The 23,048-nt window shown below is 43.4% G+C and overlaps 1 protein-coding gene across 4 annotated transcripts in view; it reads right to left on the reverse strand.

Annotated features, from left to right (window-relative positions):
• Positions 1-1,209: 1,209 nt before the first annotated feature.
• Positions 1,210-23,048, reverse strand: part of Slc30a6 (solute carrier family 30 member 6) — a 31,542-nt gene continuing 9,703 nt past the window's right edge. For 3 of the 4 annotated variants that reach the window (XM_059248505.1, XM_059248507.1, XM_059248506.1), the window contains 11 exons: positions 21,385-21,427; positions 17,672-17,737; positions 15,409-15,489; positions 14,973-15,008; positions 14,148-14,242; positions 11,817-11,865; positions 11,416-11,535; positions 9,003-9,105; positions 7,116-7,163; positions 5,933-6,001; positions 1,210-2,449 (listed from right to left, as the gene is read on the reverse strand). In XM_059248505.1, coding sequence (XP_059104488.1) covers positions 1,952-2,449; positions 5,933-6,001; positions 7,116-7,163; positions 9,003-9,105; positions 11,416-11,535; positions 11,817-11,865; positions 14,148-14,242; positions 14,973-15,008; positions 15,409-15,489; positions 17,672-17,737; positions 21,385-21,427 — 1,208 coding nt within the window. In that variant the 3' untranslated portion in view covers positions 1,210-1,951. Of the gene's footprint in view, positions 2,450-5,932; positions 6,002-7,115; positions 7,164-9,002; positions 9,106-11,415; positions 11,536-11,816; positions 11,866-14,147; positions 14,243-14,972; positions 15,009-15,408; positions 15,490-17,671; positions 17,738-21,384; positions 21,428-23,048 lie in introns of those variants that run through there. The other variant, XM_059248508.1, reaches the window with a different exon arrangement.

Here is a 23,048-nt window from a genome sequence, read left to right on the forward strand (position 1 = left end):
ACTAAGAGGCTGCTGTGGAAGTAGGGTTGCCCCCACTCCCATTTCAGACCCAAACATGTTTGTCTCAAAGCGTCCTCCAAGGCCCCCTGTCTGGGGGTGGACTGTTGTGTGATATTTTGTTTGTGTTCTGGCAAATAAAGCTTGCCTGGAGATCAGAGGGTGGATCTAGCCACTAGTCAATCATAGAGGCCAGGTGGTGGTGACTCACACCTTTAATCCCACACAATCAGGAGGTGGAGACAGGATCTCAGGCCCATTTGCTCTGAGGATTCGTGGAGGTAAGAAGTCTCTAGTGGCTGCTGCTCTGCTGCTCTGATCTTCCAGGTTATTACCCCAATATCTGACTCCCGGTTTTAATTGATAAGACTAATTAGGATCACGATTCATTGGACTGGCCCTCTGACATTGTGATGGGGAAGGAGAACAGCAAAACAGTTCAAGGCTTAGTCCAGAGGTGGTGGCGCATGCCTTTAATCCCAGCACAGAGATTCAGCAGAGCCAGCCGAATCTCTGTGAGTTCGAGGCCAGCCTGGGCTACATAGTGAGTTCCAGGACAGGCTCCAAAGCTACACAGAGAAACCTTGTCTCGAAAAAAATTTAAAAAAAAAAAAAAAAAAAAAAAAAACAGAAAAAACAAACAAAAACAAAAACAAACCAGCTCAAGGCTAAACCACGTGTCCTTGAGAATAGCTAGGTGAGCCATTTCCAAGAGAGGTTACAATTGTTTGCCCCATGATACAGAAGTGCCCACAGAGGGAGAAGCTGCACACTCAGACATGGGAAGCTCGATCGGGAACCGTAGCTGGCCGCCTTACCGTCTCGAGTTGGTGCCTGTCGGGTGCGGTTGCCTCTCATTAGATGATTTCATCTCTGTTGCTATCTGTCTCCACTTGGAATCCTCACTAGAAGGGACACTGCTCCGCCCAGACTCTACAAGAACTCCAGCCAGCCGCCTCTCAGGGGCTGCCCCAGTAGGATCCTGCTGATGTTTTGAGCGCCCAATTGATGATGTCTTGCTATCTATCTTCATATCTCTTGCTCTTTATTCTTTTACCTTGACTTAATAAACTTACTCATTCACAACCAAAGTATGGCTATTGTAAGTCAATGGACAAGTGACTAAATGTAACATGGAAAATTGGAATTTTTTATAACTCATTCCTTTTTACCTGTGGTTAGGTATTTGTAACCAAAATAAAACACTGAGAATAGTGGACTATTTACAAATGTACTACATTTGTAAATGAAAAAAAACTTTATTTAAAACCTGTTACTTAAGAATTTAGACTATACCTGTATGGTGGCTCAAAACCTACAATCCCAGTACTTGGGAGACTGAGGAAGGAGGATTATGGGTTTGAAGCCAGCCTGGTCTATATAGCAGGACCCTGCTTCAAAAGACTAGTAATAAGAATTAAATTGTGCTAGGTAGTAGAATATGTCTCACAATTTCCAATAAAAACGTTTACTTTTTATTTAACAAAAAATGGTTCAGGAGGACCTCAAAAAAACGTAGCAATTAAGCTTAGAAAAGCTACAAAAGAGACTTTGACTTTTCAAATGGACACTTGGTTTCCACTTCCTGAAATGGGCAGCACACATGAAGCTCTGGAGGAATGAAGTACTGTTGGTGAAGTGTGGATGCACACCCCACTTGGCTTTCCCATTAGAGGTGGGGTCACACCCCACTGTGGGAGGCTACAAAACAGCCGATATTCCAGCTGAGAGAAACGGGCTTTTTGAAGGAAGCTCACTCAACACCCATGGCATTTTCAAAGACCCCACTGCCACAAGAGCATTTTACAAAAATAGAGTTTATAGGTTTCATGAAATATGAACAAACCTGCAATAATCTGACACTTAAATGGGTGAACAGTCGATGCAAGTTGGATTACTAAATACACGAGAAGCCAAGGAGTCGACATTCCCCATAAAGATAAGGTAGAGTCCTTCAAGGTCTTGGCTGCCCCGTCCTGCTGTTTCCATACCTACTGGGTACATGTGGGAAGGTAGGCCTCAAGCCCTGGCCTGCTCCACTTCCTGGAAGTGCCAGTCCTTGGCTGAGCACACTGCTGTATGGCGTGTATCCACGATTAAGACCCAGACCATACGGCCTTGTCTGTGTGTTCAGAATAACTGGGCTCATGTTTTTCCCAGGGGTATTAAATGCAAACTCCGGAGGTGGGCTGGTAGGTTTGGATGGTGTTGATGTGACGGGGGTCATGTCATCAGTATTCTTCAAAAGAGGCATTGGGATTATGTGATGATGGTCTGAGAAGTGCAGGACGTTGGGGGCCACAGGCCCAGACACTAAGGCTGGTCTAATCCAATCATCCTTGAAAATCTGAACAGTCAGAGTGGACACAAGTGTGTACAGCCTGCTGGTCACGTGAGCAAGAACCATCTGTTCATTGGCATCTCGTCGAATTCTTACATGCACTGATCCAGCCTGAAAGAGGGAAAAACCACAGACTTCTTAGAACTATAAGACTGAGAATTCTGATTTAGTCACAACTTGATTGGTACTTGGTATTTTCTTTAAAATAAGAAAAAAATATACCATCTTGCTATTCACTACTGGCACTTATCAATGTAAAAGGTGAATGAAATGATTTGTGACAGACTAGATGCAGCTCAGCTGACAGAATGCATGCAAAGGCCCGGGTTTGATCCAGGTTTGTGCATAAACCAGGCAGAGTGGTGCACATCTGAGACCCTAGCACTCGGTAAAGTACAGCGTGGCAATACAGAAAAGCTAGGATTCCATTACAGTGGCTGAAGACTTGAAAAGACAACTGCATCTGACCCAGAGCTGATAATTAAATGGAACTTCAAAGGGCAGGAAAAGAGATGGGGTGCAGTGGCTCATGGCTTTAGTCCCAGCACCTAGGGGCAGAGGCAGGAGGATCTCTGTGAGTTTGAGAGACCAGCCTGGGTTCAAATGAGAGACCCTGCTTCAATATGTAAGTTAGGAAATGATAAGAAAAATACCTGACATCAACCTCGGGCCTCTACATGCCTGCTCACACACACACCACACACATACACATACACATGAAAATGCACTGTAGGGGAGTGTCGGTTGGTACAGTCATTATGCAAGGCAGTTTGATGTTTTGTTTGTATTAAAAGCTGTAAAAATTTGATTATTCTATGATTCACAAAACTCACTTCTAGAAATTGTTTTCCTTTGTTTTGAGACAAGGTCTTGAACTCACAGAGGTCTACCTGCCTATGCCTCCTGAGTGCTGGAACTAAAGACATGTGCCATCATGCCTGGCTAAAAGTTACTCTAAAATTAATCATGGGGTGGTGGTGGCTGGAGAGATGGCTCAGTGTTTAAGAGCACTGACTGCTCTTTGGGAAGACCTGGGTTCAATTCTCAGCACCCACATGGCAGCTTATAACTGTCTGTAACTCCAGTTCCAGGGGACCTGATACCCATAGCAAAACACCAATGCACATACACTTAAAAAGAAAAAAGAAAAAGAAAAATCATGTAGGTATGCATAAAAATTATTTCAAAAACTGCTCATCATAGCCTATGTAAATAGGAAAAATGAAAAACAATCTAAACGAGCATTAGGGGACTCATAAGAGAATTCGAGGATATTTACACAAAACTCGGCAGCCATTAAAATAGATACTGGGGAGTCCAAGGGCGTGTCTTCGCGGCAGAGTACTTGTCTACCATATACAAGGTCCCGAGTGTGATTCCCCAGTACCATCATACATACATACATACATACATACGCCCAAATATTTTCACAAAAACAGACTATGACAACAAAACTGAAAGCCTATAACTGTGTGTTGAAAACTAACGTGCTACGGTATCTATGAAATCGAAAACATAAGCTCTACGTCCTGAAAGGTGCCAGAATTGTAACGGGGAAGAACAAGGAGGCACCAGACACCAACTGACCTAAAAACCCCAAAGCAGGTAAACGACAGCCACTGACTGGGAATCTTAGACATGCCACCTGAGAAAGGCCCTAGACACTGCGTCCGCAATGGCATCCGAAGCTCTTCAGTAGCTGGAGCCCTGTAACCTTACAAAACTAACCAGGCACAGCTCCTTTCTAGGACAAAGGCCCACATTAAGAGGAACTGGGGGGCTGGGGAGATGGCTCAGCGGTTAAGAGCACTGACTGCTCTTCCAGAGGTCCTGAGTTCAAGTCCCAGCACCCACATGGTGGCTCACAGCCATCTGTAATGGGATCTGATTCCCTCTTTTGGTGTGCATGAAGACAGGCCACTTATATACAAAAAATACATGAATAAATAAATATTTTTTAAAAAGGAGAAGGAGAAGGAGAACAATGAAACAGTAGAGACCTCGGTGGGGGAGGTTAAGCCGGCAGCAGAGCCAGGAGAAAGACAACACTTCCTCATTAGAGCCCCATGCATTTTTAAGTGCTGCTCTATGTAAGCTACTCCTCATTTTAAAGTCTAGGAAGGCATAACGACAAGTAACAGGGCCCGGTGGTGGTGGTGGCGCACACCTTTAATCCCAGCACTTGGAAGGCAGAGGCAGGATGATCTCTGTGAGTTCGAGGCCAGCCTGGTCTACAGAGCGAGTTACAGGACAGCCAGAGCTACACATAGAAAGCCTGTCTTGGAAAACAAAAACAACAAAAACAAAAAAGAGATTTTATGGGTCGGAGAGATGGCTTAGCAGTTAAGAGCACTCGCTGCTCTTCCAAGAGGTCCTGAGTTCAATTCCCAGCAACCACATGGTGGCTCACAACCATCTATAGTGGGATCTGATGCCCTCTTCTGGTGTGCAGACATACATCATATATGTGGATAGAGCATTCATATATACAAAACAAATACCTCCCCCCAAAAAAAGATAAGCAACAGAAACCACCCCTTTAATCCCAGCACTTGAGAGGCAGAGGCAGGTGGATCTCTGTGAGTTCCAGGCCAGCCTGGTCTACACAGTGAGTTCCAGGCCAGCCTGGTCTACAGAGTGAGTTCCAGGGTAGTCAAGGATACAGAGAAACCTTGTCTCAAAACAAACAAACAAACAAACAACAACAACGAAAAGAACAAACGAAAGGACATGTAAGCCAAATGTGACGGCGCGTGCCTAGAAGGCTGGGAAAAGTCTTGGGAGCTCAAGGCTATCCTGGGCTACAAGAGTGTGTTCCAGAATAGCCTAGTCTGCAGAATGAGATGTCGTCTCAAAAGAAAAACAAACAAAAATATATAGTAGGAGAGTAATAACAGGGAAAACTGTGAGGCATGAGGGCCCAGATTCAATTCTCCACACCTACTACAACAACAAAAACCTCCAGTACTTTCAAGGTTAAATTAAAAAGAAGATAAAGAAAAAGACCCTCAATCTCAATAGACTAATTGAGCCTGTCAATCAATATTTCATATGCTACTAAACAGAATAGAGAATCAAAGCTTCCATGAGAATGTTTAAAAGATTTTTTTTTTAAATTTTGTGTGTATGAATGTTTTGCCTGCATGTCTATGAGCCATGTGTGTGTCTGGTGCCTGAGGAGGCCAGGAGAAAGTCAGATCCCCTAGAATGGGAGTTACCCATGGTGAGCCACCATGTGGGTGCCGGGAATTGAACCTGGGTCCTCTGGAAGGGCAGCCAGTGCTCTTGACCACTGAACCATCTCTCTAGCCCCAATATAAAAAAAAAATTTTTTTTTAGATTTATTATTACGTGTATGAGTGTTTTGCCTGCATGTAGGTTTGTACACTGAGGTCCCCCGGGATTGGAGTTAACAGATGGCTGTGACCCACCATGTGGGTGTTGGGAATTAAACTCAGGTCTTCTGCAAGAGCAAGTGTTCTTAAACACTGAGCCAACTCTCCAGCCCCCCATCATGAACATTTTAAAGAAATTCTACTTGAGGTTTTAAAAATCATGTTTAAATTACACTAAACTAACTTGTAGAAAACATACCAATGAGCCAAATCCGAGGGTCCAAAAGTGTTCGTTTCGGACTTCTAAGACTCCATCCAAGGTAGATACCTGATCGAAAGCACAGTTTATCAGTTACCCGCATTTGACACAGCAGTGTTGACCACTGAAAGTACAGACTTGCTGTAAGCCTAGAAAGGACACAGCTACACCCTGACCAAGGGCTCACATCAGCTCTCAGAGGTCTCGGTTACCTCCCGTCTGCTCAGTCCTCACCCAGGCTGCTCCACTCCTGGAATCAGGTGCAGGCTGCTGGGGCTTTACACTGCCCTGCTTTTGTTTTTGAACGAGGTAGACATGTTTATGACCAACATTTGTGGTTCCAGGTTTCCTCTGTAGGGTGTGTGTGTGTGTGTGTGTGTGTGTGTGTGTGTGTGTGTGTGTGTACGTGTGTGTTAGCTGTTTCTTTGCCTGGCTCCTTTTTAACAAGTTTGTTTGAGTGTAGGGCTGTAAGTAAATTCCAGGGCCGGATACACAGGCCCGGGGAGCATGACAACAAAGACGAACTCAGGGCCAGGATTCGGGCTGAGACATGCAGCTGTGTTGGAAGAAGTGGCCTTTGACACTGACAACCAAGAACCGAGAAAGTGTCACATCCAAACCAATGAGATTTCTTTCTCATTAGCAGGTGGAACTTACTTACAAAATAAAATAACCCACCAACTAAGAAGTTAGGTGGATTAGCATGTAGAAGTGGATTTTCAGCGGGCGGTGGTGGCGCCCGCCTTTAATCCCAGCACTGGGGAAGCAGAGGCAGGCGTTTCTCTGTGAGTTTGAAGCCAGCCTAGTTTACAGAACGAGTTCCAGGATAGCCTGGGCTACACAGAGAAACCCTGTCTCAAAAAACCAAAACCAAAACCAAAACAAGAAAAAAAAAAAAGTGGGCTTTTGCCTTTAGTCAATTCCTGAAGACAGAGTGAGAAAAATCCTTGACTCAGCTAACATGGTATCTTGAGATCATTACCTTCTGTATTTATTGAGTCAATTTGGCTTCCACACTGAGCAGTTCCTCAAATGTTTCTACTTTTGTCCCTATGTTACAGCTTCTACTGTTAGCATAACACACAAACTCCCCTGGAATAAAATTCTGGAGGTGAATATATTATACATACCCCATCCTTCTGTTTCCCTAACATAATTTAAAAAATGACTTCTTCCATCTTACCTCTCTGATCAGCTTGTCCAACTGACCAATAACATGAGGTGGTGTTGTCTGGAAAAAGAAAACAAAACATTAACAGCTTAGGGAGAAAATAGTTTTGCAGTAGTGATTCTGAAGTCCCCTACACACCCACAAACATATTTCAAACCAGCCTTCGATTTTGGACATGTGTCCTGTTATGACTTAGGGAAGAGAGGTCTCACTGGCCCAGTAGGGCAACATTACTAATTGGTCCACACTCATTTGTAGTTTCTTTTTTTTTTTTCAGCAAAATTAGATTAAGGAAAGAACTGCTTGGGGTGGGGGGGTTGCAGAGAGGAAGACACCATCCTCTTGTTCTCATAAAGCAGCTGTTCTCTCTAGAATCCCACAAGACTTAAGGAACCAAGGAGCCAGGGGCTGAGTGATGGTTCAGCAGTTAAAAGTGCCCTTACCACTTCGGGGTGTGGTGGGACACAATTTAGGGGGATCTCTGTGTGGAGGCTAGCCTGCTCTACACGGTGAGTTCCAGGACAACCAGGGCAATGAAGGAAGACCTTGTCTCATAAAACCAAACACAACAACCAAAGAGTGCTTATTGCTCTTGTATAGGACCATAGTTTGGTTCCCAGCACCCAACTGGAGGCTCACAATTCCTGCAACTTCAGTTCCAAGGTACCTGAGCTCTCTTCTGACATCTGAGGACAGACAGACACTCAGGTACACACACTTAAAATAAAATAATAGCCGACCAGGCATCGTTGGCTTACACCTTTAATCCCAGTACTCGGGACAGAGAGGCAGAAGGATCTCTGTGAGTTCCAGGCCAGCCGGGGCTACAGAGTGAAACCTTGTCTCAAAAAGAAAAAACCACAAATAATAAAGACAGTAAGCCAGCAAGTAAATAAAATAAAAATAAATAAAATGAAGTGAAAAAAGATCCAGGCAACAAACTAACAAAAAGTATACAGGAAATGGTGAGAACAGTAACATTTCATATAGGACATAGTACTACATAAGGACTCCTCTGTGTTCATTACTAAGTTCTAGAAATGGAAGGAAGGACAGGACTTACATGCACCTAGCTCTGGGAAACGTTGTCTACATTATTTTAATCCCCAGCTTGTCACTGTGCCGATCCAATGACAGGAAATAAAAAATCAATGGTGGCTAGGCACTGGTGGTACACACCGCTTTAACCCTAGCACTTGGAGGCAGAGGAAGGAGGATTTCTGAGTTCGAGGCCAGCCTGCTCTACAGAGTGAGTTCCAGGATGGCTAGGGCTAGATAGAGAAAGCCTATCTAAAAAAACAAAAGAAAATAAAACAAAAGAAAACCAAGGGTAACCGGACTACGTATAAAACCCAGAGGAGGCTGGTGAGATGGCTTAGCAGTTGAGAGCACTGACTGCTCTTCCAGAGGACCTGAGTTCAATCCCCAGCACCCATACGGCAGCTCACAACTGTCTGCAACTGCATTTCCAGGGGACCTGACACCATGGCAAAAAAAATAAAAAATAAAACGAAACAAACACCAATGTACATTTAAAAAAACAAAACAAAACAAAAAAACTCAGAGCAGAGCACATTTATCCAAAAAAATTAAGTATCTAAAAAAATACTTAAACAACATTGTTTTCCCTTAAAATTCAATAAAGAGGTAAATAATTACCAATTTATGGTTGCATGTCAAAGGAACACAGAAAAATGTGAGCCTAAACTATTCCAGGGCAATGAAATTCCAACCAGTTTCTGCAAATGAGTTTCTGAGATCACTGTCTGACTTCGTTGCTAACACGGCTCTTCAGTCGTTACTGTTTTACCTATCTGCTAGAACACACACCAAGTTCCTACCGGTGAGAGAACGTGCCTCCCACTAAACACGTGTCCCTAATGAAAACGAGAGCCTCACCTGGAGAAGAACTTTCCCACTGTACACACTCATGGGATACATGGTGCCGAACGTCATCAGGGCAATGGCAATCGCAGATGCAGTATCCACAGCAAAGTAATTACTGCAAGAAAAGCAAGTGTCAATCTTAAATGTATAAATCTTACAATTTAATAAAATACCAAACATTAATTACCAAAAACAAAACAATTTAAAAAATCACAAATAACTACGACTGTCAAGAGTGCACCTCAGGGAAAAACAACTACAGCAAGAAATCTCCAAAGAGTCAGCTTTAGAATTCTTGCTGTCAAAGTTTAGTGGCAAAGAATAATTGCATCAGTGAGTGTGAAGAGGGATGGTGAGATAACAATTGTATCAGTGAGTGTGAAGAGGGATGGTGAGATAACAATTGCATCAGTGAGTGTGAAGAGGGATGGTGAGATAACAATTGTATCAGTGAGTGTGAAGAGGGATGGTGAGATAACAATTGCATCAGTGAGTGTGAAGAGGGATGGTGAGATAAAAATTATATCAGTGAGTGTGAAGAGGGATGGTGAGATAACAATTGCATCAGTGAGTGTGAAGAGGGATGGTGAGACACCAGAAGGCTGATACAGGGACAAATGACTCTGATTCCACCCACTTTTCTCTCAGAAACTCTTGTATTCAAGACTTTAAAAGGTGGTGGTGCACACCTTTAATCCCAGCACTTGGGAGGCAGAGGCAAGCAGATCCCTGTGAGTTTGAGGCCAGCCTGGTGAGTTCCAGGACTACCAGGGATGTTACACAGAGAAATACAGTCTCGGAAAACAAACAAACAAAAAGCAAAAAAAACCAAAAACCTTCAAAACTGAGTTGGGTGTGGTGTGTAGTGACCCACACTTTGAATCCCAGCAATCAGCAGGCAGAGGCAGGCAGATCTCTGAGTTTGAGGGCAGCCTGGTCTACACAGAGAAACCTTGAATTAAAAAAAAAGCAAATCAAACAAACAATTTCAAAGTTCCCCAGGAACCTGCTATAGTGACATTATCGCTGAAGGACTATGTCACATCAATGTTTCAAATTCTGAAGCTCTCCTAACACGACAGAGCAAAATACTAATGGCTACAAGCTGATTCTGAACACGGTTACTTCCCCACCATACTGGGGACAGAAACAGGAATAAGGCACGGTTTCTGCCGTACAAGGAGCAGGAGTACACACAGGAAAACTACAGTGAAGCACTCTGTGTGTTAGAGAAGTCTCCAAGGGGTCATGGCACACACCAGTAATCCCAGTATTTGGGGTGTCAAAGCGGGAGGATCCAGTTAACAGCCAGCCTTGGCTATGTACTAAGCTTAGTCCAGGTCACCCATGGGCTAGCCTGGAGCATGCAGCAGATGTGAGAGATTCTGCTTCAGCAAGCTGGAAGGCGAGCATGGGCTCCCCAGAGCTGTCCTCTTCTCCCCGCCACACAGGTGCCGGCACACAAACAAATACTAAAAAGGAAGGAAGGCATGCACAGCATTGTGCTCTGCTCTGGGAGAGCTGCAGCTGCAGGCACTCACATAGAAAATGTCAGATGGTGTTGGGGATTTAGCTCAGTGGTAGAGCTCTTGTCTAGCAAGCGCAAGGCCCTGGGTTTGGTCCTCAGCTGGGGGTTGGGGGGAACGTCAGAAAGAGCTGTCAGTGATGGGGAAGGATGCTCAGGTGAGGAAACACGACCAGGAGGCGGGGAGCTAACATCTTGGAATTCAATGTAAGTATAAAAACATAACTTTAGGAAATATGTAAAATATATAAAAAGGATCCTAACAACTAAGAATCCATTACAGCACATCTCACTGTTTAAAGGGTAAGTTGGTCAGACAATTCAGCTGTAAAATGGTGATCTCAAAGCAGCTGTAACATCTGTTTTTAAAAGGCTTTAGTTTTACTCTGAAGTGGCTTCTGCCCCCCTGCCCCTCTCCCTCTCAGCAGCAACAGCAGCGGTGACTTAGGCCTCGCTCTTACTGCGGCCTGCCTCTCGTCAGGCCAGCAGGAGGAATCACAGCCTTTTCAGGTCCTCATTATAAACTCAAGTGAGAAATACTGAGGCCTGATTCCCTAAACTTTTTTTAAATTAATTAATTTATTTATTTTTGGTTTTTCCAGACAGGATTTCTCTGTGTAGTTTTGGTGCCTGTCCTGGAGCTCGCTCTGTAGACTAGGCTGGCCTCGAACTCACAGAGATCCACCTGGTTCTGCCTCCCAGTGCTGGGATTAAAGGCATGTGCCACCGCCACCCAGCCCTGAATTTTTTAGATGGAAACACTTGAGGATAAGACCTGACCAAGTTACACAGGTCATTAGCAAAGACACTAGAAGCCTGGCCTCAAATCCATCTTGTCGACGCCCTTAAAGTCAGGCCCCAGGAATCAAAACACATCTGATAGCAATACAATATACTCACTTGATTTCAATCAGCATGTATGTTATACAGAGAGCAAATGCCCCAGCAAGGTCAATCAGGACAAATGGATTCATGCGGGGCAAGAAGATACTGCTGAGTCCTGGGATAATCCCACACAAGCTACGGAAGACCAAACAGAGTATTCATTAGAAGAATTCACGCAATATCAGTAAGAACACTGGTACAGATAAGGTGCATTTTACTTCTTACAGAACAAAGAGGACTCTGCCACCATAGAGAATTCTTCTGCGGCATCAATTAGAAAGCCAAGAGAGAATGAGAACCGAACCAAGAGCAGCTCATGCAGTGATTTCAGCTGCAAATCTAAGCATCCGTCATAGACATTCTTCTCGGGGATTCTTGTCTAATCAGGCAAGTCATAAAGTCCCACGGCATCTTACCTTCGACTAAGGTCTGCCACGTGCTCCTGAAGCCAGCTCGTACTAGCAGCTTTAAGGAGAAAATACTTAAATTATCGATATAGAAGAGTAAGTCATTACTAGAAAAACGAGCTCTTTCACTTGGAAAACAAGTTCGGCAGCGTCCATGTACCGTGACAACGGGCAATGCTTCTCCTCAGCTCTACAGCCTCTTCCCTTTTCATGACAAGACACTCGGTCTAAAGCAGTTCTACCTTCCATACACAGTTGAGGGAGTCAGAGGACTTGACACATCACCGGCACTTTTAATATGAAGTCTTAGGGATGGCTCAGCCTGATGACCTACGTGTGAGCCTCGAGTCCCACATGATGGAAGGAAAGAACAGACTCCCTTGGTCGTCCTCTGACCTTCATGCCATGCTCATGCAGCCCTCCCCCAAATAAATGTGTGTATGTGCATGTGCATGTGCGTGTGTGTGTTTGTTTTTCGAGAGAGGGTTTCTCTGTAGTTTTGGTGCCTGTCCTGGATCTCGCTCTGTAGACCAGGCTGGCCTCGAACTCATGGAGACCCTCCTGGCTCTGCCTCCCGAATGCTGGGATTAAAGGCGTGCGTGGCTGAAGTTTTTTATACAATTAAAAAAAATTGTGTCTATATAAAGAATGGGTTCCAGATCATGCCAATTATTAATTCCTTTGGCTCTCAGAAAGCGAGAAAGATGCTGAAAGTCACTGTCCAGGGACTGTCCCTTGAAAAGCAGCCCCCAAACTCAAGTAGCATTCATCCCAGTGTGCTACTGACCCACTCACTTTATAATGTAATTATGCTGTAAAGAGATTGGCATGCTTTCTACAAAGACTGGCCCAGCACTAAAGAGAAGGCAGTGATGCCAGAGTGCCAGCTTTAAGTTCTGCCCTAGCCTGTCATCCCAAGTGGGGCTTTTCGGCAGATGATGTAACCTCTGACTGCTCCAGTGTAAAATGAGGATGATAAAGTATTTGTGTCAGTGACCATGGAGAGAATTTCGGAAGACTCATCCTCCTTAACCTCTGACTAGTACAAACAGTTTGTCTTCCTAACACCTGTGAGGTTGCTGGGACACAAATGAGCACTTCAGAAAGCGATCATCGCTGTCTGTCGTGGTGTTCAAGTTGAAAGGCCCCCCAAAAATCATCTATCTGTGTTCTCTGTTCCAAAATAGGTGCTCTGGGCTGGAGAGATGGCTCAGATGTTAGGAGCACTGGCTGTTCTTCCAGAGGTCCTGAGTTCAATTCCCAGCACCCACATGGTGGCTTACAACCATCTGTAATGAGATCTGGTGCCCTCTTCTGGCCTGCAGGGATACGTGCAGACAGAACAGTGTATACATCATAAAAAAAAAAAAAAAAAAAAAAAAATCTTTAAAAAAAAAAAAAAAAAAAAGTTTCAAAATAGGTGCTCTGTGTGCCCACTCACTTCTCCATCAGTTAATGGATAAATCCTCTCCTGGTTTGTGAGATTTCAAGACACTGAAAGTTTTAAAAATGATCAGTAATACACCTACGAAATAGAAAAACTGCCTAAACTTGTGAAGACTTTGGGAATCCTCTTTTTTTTTTTTTTTTGGTTTTTCGAGACAGGGTTTCTCTGTGTAGCTTTGCGCCTCTCCTGGAACTCACTTGGTAGCCCAGGCTGGCCTTGAACTCACAGAGATCCGCCTGGCTCTGCCTCCCGAGTGCTGGGATTAAAGGCGTGCGCCACCACCGCCCGGCGGGAATCCTCTTATTTGTTTTGTTGGAGGCAGGTTCTCACTATGCAGCCCTGGCTGGCTTGGTATTCATTATGTGGCACAAAATGGCCTCAAATTAATTGCAATCGTCCTGCCTCATCCTCCCATTCTGAGATTATAGGTATGTTCCACCATGCCTAGATAAACCTGTAGTTTTATCATCATATTATCACTTAGTTCAAAGCTAGTTCACTGGCTTTTATATATTATTTTCAGTTTGTGCTAATGAGATGAAATTCTGTATAATTTTCCACATAAAAACCTGAGAAGCTTTGGGCTAGCTCTTACTTCTCTGCTGAATATATTTCTCATAGATCTACTAGTTAATGTAAAAAGAAACTGTGGGGTGATGGTAGTGCACGCCTTTGATCCCAGCACTCAGGAGGCAGAGGCAGGCAGAGCTCTGAGTTTGAGACCAGCCTGGTCTATAGAGTGAGTTCCAGGACAGCCAGGGCTACACAGAGAAACCCTGTCTCGAAAACTGCCCCCCCAAAAAAGAATGAAAAGAAAAAAAGAAACCCACCAGTGTTTCTAAAAAATTAATTTTTTTAAATTAACAGGAAACTCAAACAAACAAAAGGCATACCTTCAGAGACATAAGCAAAAGGTTTATTCCGAATAGAAAGCATCGTGAACAGGTTGAAACAAAGAGCCACAAAAGTACCAACTAATAATCTTCCCCTAGAAAGAACAAAACAGCCACCTTTAATTTTTTCTTGGTAATTGCAATCTTTAACTTCTGTATGTGGAGAGAAGGGAAAGGAAGGGAGAGGGGTCTGTTTTAACGGTCTGCCAACCAGAATCCACTTGTTCTCTAGCCACATAATGCATGGCTTGCCTGCTGCTGCTCCATTTTACACAGGACATGACAATGTTTTCTCTCGGATCATTACTGCTACAGATTTATACAAGTCCTAAGGGAATTTGTGCCAACATGCTAGACGAGTCAGAGTTCCTCGATTAACCAGTAAGAGGCTCACAGAGTTGGTGAGCATGTGGGTGATAAATACAAAGGAAAAGATTTTGGGGTTAAGTGTGAAATGACAGAACACTAGAGGGAGCTGGTTTAGTGTGCTGACCTAGCCCTGAGGTTACAAAATCCTTCCTGTGCCAAAAGCCCAGGGTCTGGGAACTGTTACAGGCAAAAGGGAGTCTTGGGATTTGGAGGATCACCTCCTCCTGAGATGCCAGTGATAAGACACACGGCCATACTCTGAACTCTGATGCTGGACAAAGTCATAATGGAGCAATTAGTAACTGGGATCAAAATTAGCAGCAAATTACCCCCAAAATAAAAGTCTTTAGCTGGAGATGTGTGTCAGGGGTAGAATTATTTCCCTAGCGTGCATGAATTCCTGCGATTGAGATTAATCCCCATAGTTGTGATAAATAAATAAGTAACCCAGCTTACGTGTGTATCTCAGGCTGCTCCAAAAAGCGTTCTGCACTAAAAGAAAGAAAAATACATCAAATAAGTTCTATAAATTATAAAACTAAAAACCTGTATTAAATATATAGTTAACCCACCCTAAAGTTCATAAACATCTCTTAGTACTTTAGTGGAGATGATGTCAGGAGACAAACTATCAATATGCATGGTCAATATCCCTCTACCAAGCCCACTTCAATGCCGAGTCTCTTCCACTCAGAATCCCTATGACTGAACTTAGTATTACCAAAAAACTACAAGTAGCAAAGACGGAGAAGGGTCTGAAATCAGAAGACATTGTACCATCAGAGCTCCAACACTGTCCACTTTATTTTCATACCATTCAAACCATCACTGGATTTGCTCATATTTCCATGTGTCATAGGTGAGACTGATCGTAATACAGACAAAAATGTACCTCTCTTTGAGTATAAAGAGGGCTCCCAACTGTGCCAAGACGGTAGAAGCAAACACAGCCAGGACTTCTAATCTCTCAAACCTGAAAACAGATAATGAGTTTGAATACCAAAATTCTTCAGTTAATAAACCAGTCTTACCAGAACACATATACATTCAAATATTTACTGGCTCAATATATGTATGGGCAGTCTACTGTTAGCCAGCTATTAGACTGTAGAAACTGTAGAAGAGTGTATCAACATAGTGGGTAAGGGAAGAATCCTGTTGTGACATCTTTCGGACTGTCAGGGTTGACTGGTCAGGTGTCTCCTTCCCTCACTGCTCATTCGTGACCTTCCCAGAGCTATGCAGTTTGAAAAAGATGAGCCTCTGTAGTGTTGTGTTTGGTTTTTTTTATAACTCTCTGGGGGCCTACCACCCAGCTCCCAAATAAATACACAGAGACTTATTCTTACTTAGGAATGCCCAGCCTTAGCTTGGCTTGTTTCTAGTCAGCTTTTCTAACTTAAATTATCCCGTTTCTCTTTAACTACATTTTGCCTCTGTGCTTTTTACCTTTCTTTATTCTATATATCTTTCTTTCCTTCTTACTCCATGGCTGGCTGTGTGGCTGAGTGGCTGGCCCCTGGAGTCCACCTCTCCTCCTTTTCTCACTCCTCCTTTCTCTCTTTTCTCAAGCCTAGGTTTCTCCTCCTATTTATTCTCTCTGCCTGCCAGCCCCGCCTATCCCTCTCTCTTGCCTAGCTCTTTATTAGGCCATCAAGTGTTTTAGACAGACGAAGTAACATAGCTTCACAGAGTTAAACAAATGCAACATAAAAGAATGTGACACATCTTTGCATTATTAAACAGATATTCCATGGCATAAATGAATGAAACACATCTTAAACTAATATTCCATGATGATCTTTCCCTATAGAAGACAGTTGCTCTTCAATCAGGGGCAAAGACTATCTGTACCCTGCTAAAGAACCTGCAAACAAGCTCCCAAAGACAACACAATGAAAACTGAAACAAAAGTATTTATTTTATACCTGTTTCTATAACCTTTATGGCCATTATTTTTTTGTAGAAACAGCCATTATCATAAGAGCTAACACTTAACATTTTTTATTGGACACTACTCAGTGCTTAACATATTATTTCAATAAACTTTAAGTACTGTAATGGTTCACCTTGATTGAATTAAGAAACACCTATAAGACTAGTGAATCATACCTCTGGGTGAGTCTTCGATGGTGTTTCCAGAAATAATTAGAAAAGAGAGCTCTAAGGTAATTAATACATTAATACCTTGACAGTCACAGTATGGGAGTCATAACTGGGATGTGGCAAAAGGTAAGAGATGGGGACTAGCTGGAGGTAACCGTGAGAGGCATGCCCTGGGTCATTCTGATCTGGTCACTTCCTGTATGCCTCTTCTCTCCACTTTCTGTCCTCCACAGTACAAACTGCTGACTTCTCCTATCCTCTCCCACTACGATGATGCTGTGCTCAACCACATGTGGCCCAGGGACCATGAACTGAACTCTCTGAAACAGGGAGCCATGATAACTCCTTCCTTTCCCACACAGTTTCCCAGGCATTTTGTCATAGCAACAGAAGAGTGACCAGCATAAGTCATTATGAGGGTTACGTCATGTTTTCTAACACATCATTAGCGCTTCCTCTATTATAAAAAGTGCATCTTTCAACTCTCAGCGATTTCTGTAAGTACAGAAACAGAAGCTTCAAAGTTTTGTTAGCTCATTGCTAAATCCAAAGTCTTACAATAGAAATCTATCTCCATCAATGCAAAATATTAAAATATATCATAACACTTATAAAATCCACTTGTTAAAATTCTTCATTACTTTTCTATGACTAAATATCATTTAAAAATACTAAAGAGCTTACTGAGATCAATTTATGTTAGTATTTCTTTCATAAACTATAGAACAACTGAATATGAATATTTTAATATAATCACTGTTTTTGTTGTTTTTTTTTTTGGAGCTGAGGATCGAACCCAGGGCCTTGTGCTTGCTAGGCAAGTGCTCTACCACTGAGCTAAATCCCCAACCCCATAATCACTGTTTTTATTATCTATCATTTCTAGACTCTTAGAAAATATTTCTTATGTACATTCACTACTTATCACCATGTCACTAAGCAGGTGGCACTTATTTATTTTTTATTTTTCAAAAATATTATAGCCAGCTCTCTGTCATTATCATTTTAATAGCAATAGTTTAGTAGAAAATAAAATAATCTGAACTTACCCAAATGAATAGGCAGGGCTAGGCTTCCTCATCATTACCCAGTAGCTTATTAAACATGTTATTAAACTAAAGAAAAACAAACTTTGCATTAGAATATTAAAAGTAGAGACAGGAAGACATGCAGAGACAAATGAATTTTTTTTTGTTTTTTGTTTTTTTATAATTTAATTTAATTTTACATATCAGCCACAGATTCCCTTGTCCTCCCCCCTCCCACCCCACCCCTACTCCCCACCTTCCCCCCAGCCCACCCCCCATTCCCATCTCCTCCAGGGCAAAGACTACCCTGGGGATTGAGTTCAACCTGGTAGATTCAGTTCAGGCAGGTCCAGGGTTTCTCTGTATAACTCTGTAACTCTGGCTGTCCTGAAACTCACTATGTAGACCAGGCTGGCCCATGAAGTGGATTTTTAAAATAATCCACAGTTTATTTTACTTTGTGTATGTGAGTGTGTGTGTGTGTGTGTGTGTGTGTGTGTGTGTGTGTGTGTGTGTGTGTACATGCATGCAGGTGCCAGTGGAGGCCAGAAGATGGTGTTGGATCTTCTGCAGCTGAAGACACAGGCGGCTGTGAGCCGTCTGAATGCTGGCAGCTTACCTGGGCCCACTGCAAGAGTAGCAACCACAAAACTATCCCTCTTGTTCCCCACAAAATTGAGTTTTTAGAATCCCTTGGTTGTTGAGAATTGTTTATATTTGTATACACTGGGTTAATTGCTGTAGAATATTAAAGATGTGTTACATTTGTTTATGCTGTGGAATGTTTGTTTAATGGTGCAAAGATGCGTTACATTCTTTTATGTTGCATTTGTTTAACTCTGTGTACCTGTGGTACTGTGCCTGTCTAAAACACCTGATTGGTTTAATAAAGAGCTGAACGGCCAATAGCTAGGCAGGAGAAGGACAGGCGGGGCTGGCAAGCAGAGAGAATAAATAGGCGGAGAGATCTGGGAGGAAAGACTGGGGAGCAAGAGAAGAAGGAGGAGAGGAGGACTCCAGGGGCCAGCCACCAGCTACACAGCAAGCCACAGAGTAAGAATGGAAGGAAGGTATATAGAATAGAGAAAGATAAAGCCCAGAGGGAAAAGGTAGACAGGATAATTTAAGTTAATAAAAGCTGGCTAGAAACAAGCCAACCTAAGACTGGGCATTCATAAGAAAGAATAAGCCTCCATATGATTTATTTGGGAGCTGAGTGATGGGCCCCTCAAAGAGCCAAAGAGTATAAAGAGTAAAAACAATCAACTATATCTAATAATAAATTATAATAATTCCTAATTAACCTCAACGATCCTAACACATGGTATCTCTGGACAACAACAGTTTTATTTTTATTTTTTTTAAAGATTTATTTATTATGTATATAGTGTTCTGTCTCCATGTATGTCTGCACACCAGAAGAGGACGCCAGATCTCATTGCAGATGGTTGTGAGCCACCATGTGGTTACTGGGAATTGAACTCAGGACCTCTGGAAGAGCAGCCAGTGCTCTTAACCTCTGAGCCATCTCTCCAGCTCCAGGACAACAACAGTTTTAACGTGAAAAAACTGAGTGAAATTGTAATTCATTCTAAGTTAGCTAAGCAGAACCTGAATCCACACTTCATCTACGCGGCAGGCTTCTTACTGACTCTGGGCCATCTGCCCCTCCACTCAAAATGTACTATCCTCTTCCTCCTTTTCTTATGGTGCATGCTGCTACGGTGTCCATGATGAGATGATGTGAGGTAAAGGGCAGAGGTACCATGCTTGGTTAGGGCTTCTACTGCTGAGACAGCCCCATGATCATAAACATTCTGAGTCTCAGAGTCTCATTATATCAGCAGGAACTGATGCAGAGACCATGGAGGAAGTATGTTACTGGCTGCTGCTCATGGCTTGTTCAGCCTTGCTTTCCTATAGCCCCCAGGACCAGTGATGGCACCACCCACACTGAACCCCCCCCCATCAATCACTAGTTAAGAAATGACCTACAGACTTGCCTACAGGCAAATCCTATGGAGGTGTTTTCTTTTTCTTTTTTTTCTTTTTTTTTTTTTTGGTTTTTCGAGACAGGGTTTCTCTGTGTAGTTTTGGTGCCTGTCCTGGAACTCGCTCTGTAGACCAGACTGGCCTTGAACTCACAGAGATCTGCCTGGTTCTGCCTCCCGAGTGCTGGGATTAAAGGTGTGCACCACTGCCACCTGGCTTCTTTTTTGGTTTTTTGAGACAGGGTTTCTCTGTGTAGCCCTGGCTGTCCTGAAACTCAATCTGTAGACCAGACTAGCTTCGAACTCACAGAGATCCAGCTGCTTCTGCCTCTCGAGTACTGGGATTAAAGGCCACCACTACCTGGCTGAGGCATTTTCTTAATTGAGAGTCCCTCTTCCCAAATGACTCTAGCTTGTGTCAGCTGACATAAAACTAGCCAGGATGAACTGATGTAGCATTGTGACCTTGTGTCAGGGCTACTTGAGCACAAGGCACTACGGAACTAGGAGAACAGATGACTGTCCATCTGATAACAGAAGACAGGTCTACAGTGTGTGTAAACTGGAAACAGGGATGATTCATGCCCTGGGCTGGGTGAATCAGGACGGTGCCAGAGTTCATTACAGTGCTCGGAATGGCATGCAATTTAAAACTTATAAAGAAATTGTTTATTTCTGGAATTCTCCACTTAGACTTTCACACTGCAGGTGGTAAAACCACGGATAAGGGAGACTACTGTAAACATTAAAATAAGCTTGTCGAGGCTGACTAAATTCAGGAGGATTGGCTTTGTGTGATTTTAACTTTTTCTTATAATTAGTGTGTGTCTGTGTGTGCACCTGAGCACAGGTGACGGGAAACGCGAGAGGCTGTGAGAGCCTGCTGAAGCTGGCGTGGCAGGCGACTGTAAATCACCTGATGCAGTGCTGGGAACCCAACTTGGGCCCCTGGAAGGGGAGTACGGGCTCCTAACTACTAAGCCAGCCAGCCGGCTCTTTTTGTGTGATTTTAAGTATATGATTTGTCATTTTGTCTGTTTGTTTGGGGGTTTTTGTTGTTGTTTTCGAGACAGGTTTCTCTGTGTATAGTCCTGGCTGTCCTGGTCTCGAACTCGCAGAGATCCGCCTGCTGTAAGTGAAACCCAGGAGAGCCCAAGCTGGGACAAATGAAAGGGCTGGTGGGATTCCCACAGGTCTTATAGTAGCAACTTGGGCCAGACATGGGTGGTGTCAGGGTATAGCCTTCTAACGACAGACTGAAGTTAGGCTAGGAAGCTCCCAGAATCTGCCAGATCAAGGCTTCTGTCCACCCCCTGGATAGACTCGGGCACAGGGAGACAGACGCTAAGGAAGGGGTCAGGGTGCAAGGAACCGAGCAGCAGCGAGGGAACAGGGAAGGTGGGCACCAGACTTCCTGGGCACCAGACTTCCTTCTCCTCCAGCCTGCCTCTGCATCCTAGATGCTGGGATTAAAGGTGTGCACCACCACCGCCCGGCTCCACTTTTCTTCAGCGTGTGTACATCCTAAGTTTATGCCTGGGTATTCACCTTTCTTTTGTTAGACAGGTGCTATTGTTTCTTGTTACAGCAGTGGGTGCTGTCATCCGTACTGTCTATTTCTGCGATAAATTTACTTATTTAGCTAGTCACTTTCTTTTAAGCAAAGAAGCTTAGTAAATTCAGTGTAATAAATCCTTGCTTGTTGTCTTTAAAATGTAAAGGATAAAAAAAAAAACAACTTACCTAAAAAGATCAAAAATGGTGAGGTAAGTATAAGCAGTTAAAGCTGTAAAACAACAGAAAGATTTGTTAAAATGTTGCTTAATCCATCTCTTATCATTATTATTTTAAATGTGTATGTGCGACCTGAGTGAGTTATAAGCAATATGTACATTCAGGAGCCTGAGAAGGCCAGAGGGTGTTGGATCCCTGGATGCAGAGTTACAGATGATTGATATGGATGCTGAGAACTGAACTCTGGTCCTCTGCAAGGCTGGTAAGCATGCTTAACCACTGAGCCATCTCTCCAGTCCCTGTTTTGGGGGGTGATGTTGAAGACAATTTAAAAAATACATTTTTAACCTTTATTTTATGCATATGAATTTTTTGCCTCAAGTATGGGTATGCACCATACCTGTGCAGTGCCCACAGAGGTCAGACAAGGGCATCGAATCCCCTGGAACTAGAGTCATAGGTGCTTGTGAGCCACCACGTAGGTGCTGGAATCCAACCCAGGTCCTCTGTAAGAGCAGCCTGTCCTCTCGAACAGGAAGCCATCTCTCCAGCCCCCTCTGAATCCATTTCTTTTTCTTTTTTTGAGACAAAGTTTCTCTGTGTAGCCCTGGCTGTCCTGGAACTCGCTCTGTAGACCAGGCTGTCCTTGAACTCAAGAGATCCACCTGCCTCTGCCTCCCGAGTGCTGGGACTAAAGGTGTGCGCCACCACCGCCCGGCTCTGAATCCATTTTTAATACAGCAAAAAAGCAAAAGAATTGGAAATTCCTGACCAACTTTATACATGTGCAATTTTATGCTAACTATGACGAACACATGCAGCCAAAGCAGGTTAAACTCAAGTCAGACTTCTACAATGAAGTTGCAAATGGCTGATACCCTAAGAGCACTCTCTTGCTTGCTTCTGTCATCTGAGTGAGTTTTTGCTTTTATCTTATTTCAAATTTGTGTATTAAATTTATAAATGTTCCATGCAGCAATCCCCTTCCCACCCCTTCTCCTTTTCCTCTCCTTCCATATGCCCCCTTCTCCAACTCTACTCCCCACCTCTCTCCACACTGAACCCAGGGCCTAGACATGGAGCATGCTAGACAGGTACCCAGATCCTCTCAGCACTATTTAGGAAGAAAATCGTGATCCATGAACTATCAGATGTCAAGATCAAGAAGAAAACGACAGACTTTTCTCTCTTATGCAGTGACTAGTAAACTTCAAAAATCTTGGTTACGAACTATACAAGTTCAAGTTTCAACAGAACACACTACGGAGCTGTGTTTCTCAGTTGGCTTGGAAGGTTCTTCTTTTGGTTCGCATTTTTGTTTCTAAATAACAGCTCATTTTTCAAAAGGTCATGTTAAAACAAGGCTAGGGATGTAGCTCAGTAGATAAAGTACTTGCCTAGCACATACAAAGCCCTGGGTTCAACCCCAGCACTGCATACAAGCAGGCCTGATGGCAAATGCCTATAACCCCAACACTGGGGAAGCAGAGGGAGGGGTGAGTCGTTCAAGGTGACCTTGGCTATGGAGTGAGTCTAAGACTACTACTCCATGCTACATGAGATTCTATCGAGAAAACAAAACAAGAAAACCTAAAGAAAGAAAAAGTAACATCCAAGCAGATAACTGAACTCTACTGTTTACAGGGATGTTTAAATATATTCTTGTAAAAATC

This window comes from Peromyscus eremicus, chromosome 22 (assembly GCF_949786415.1).
Source record: "Peromyscus eremicus chromosome 22, PerEre_H2_v1, whole genome shotgun sequence".
NCBI classification, from domain to species: Eukaryota; Metazoa; Chordata; class Mammalia; order Rodentia; family Cricetidae; genus Peromyscus; species Peromyscus eremicus.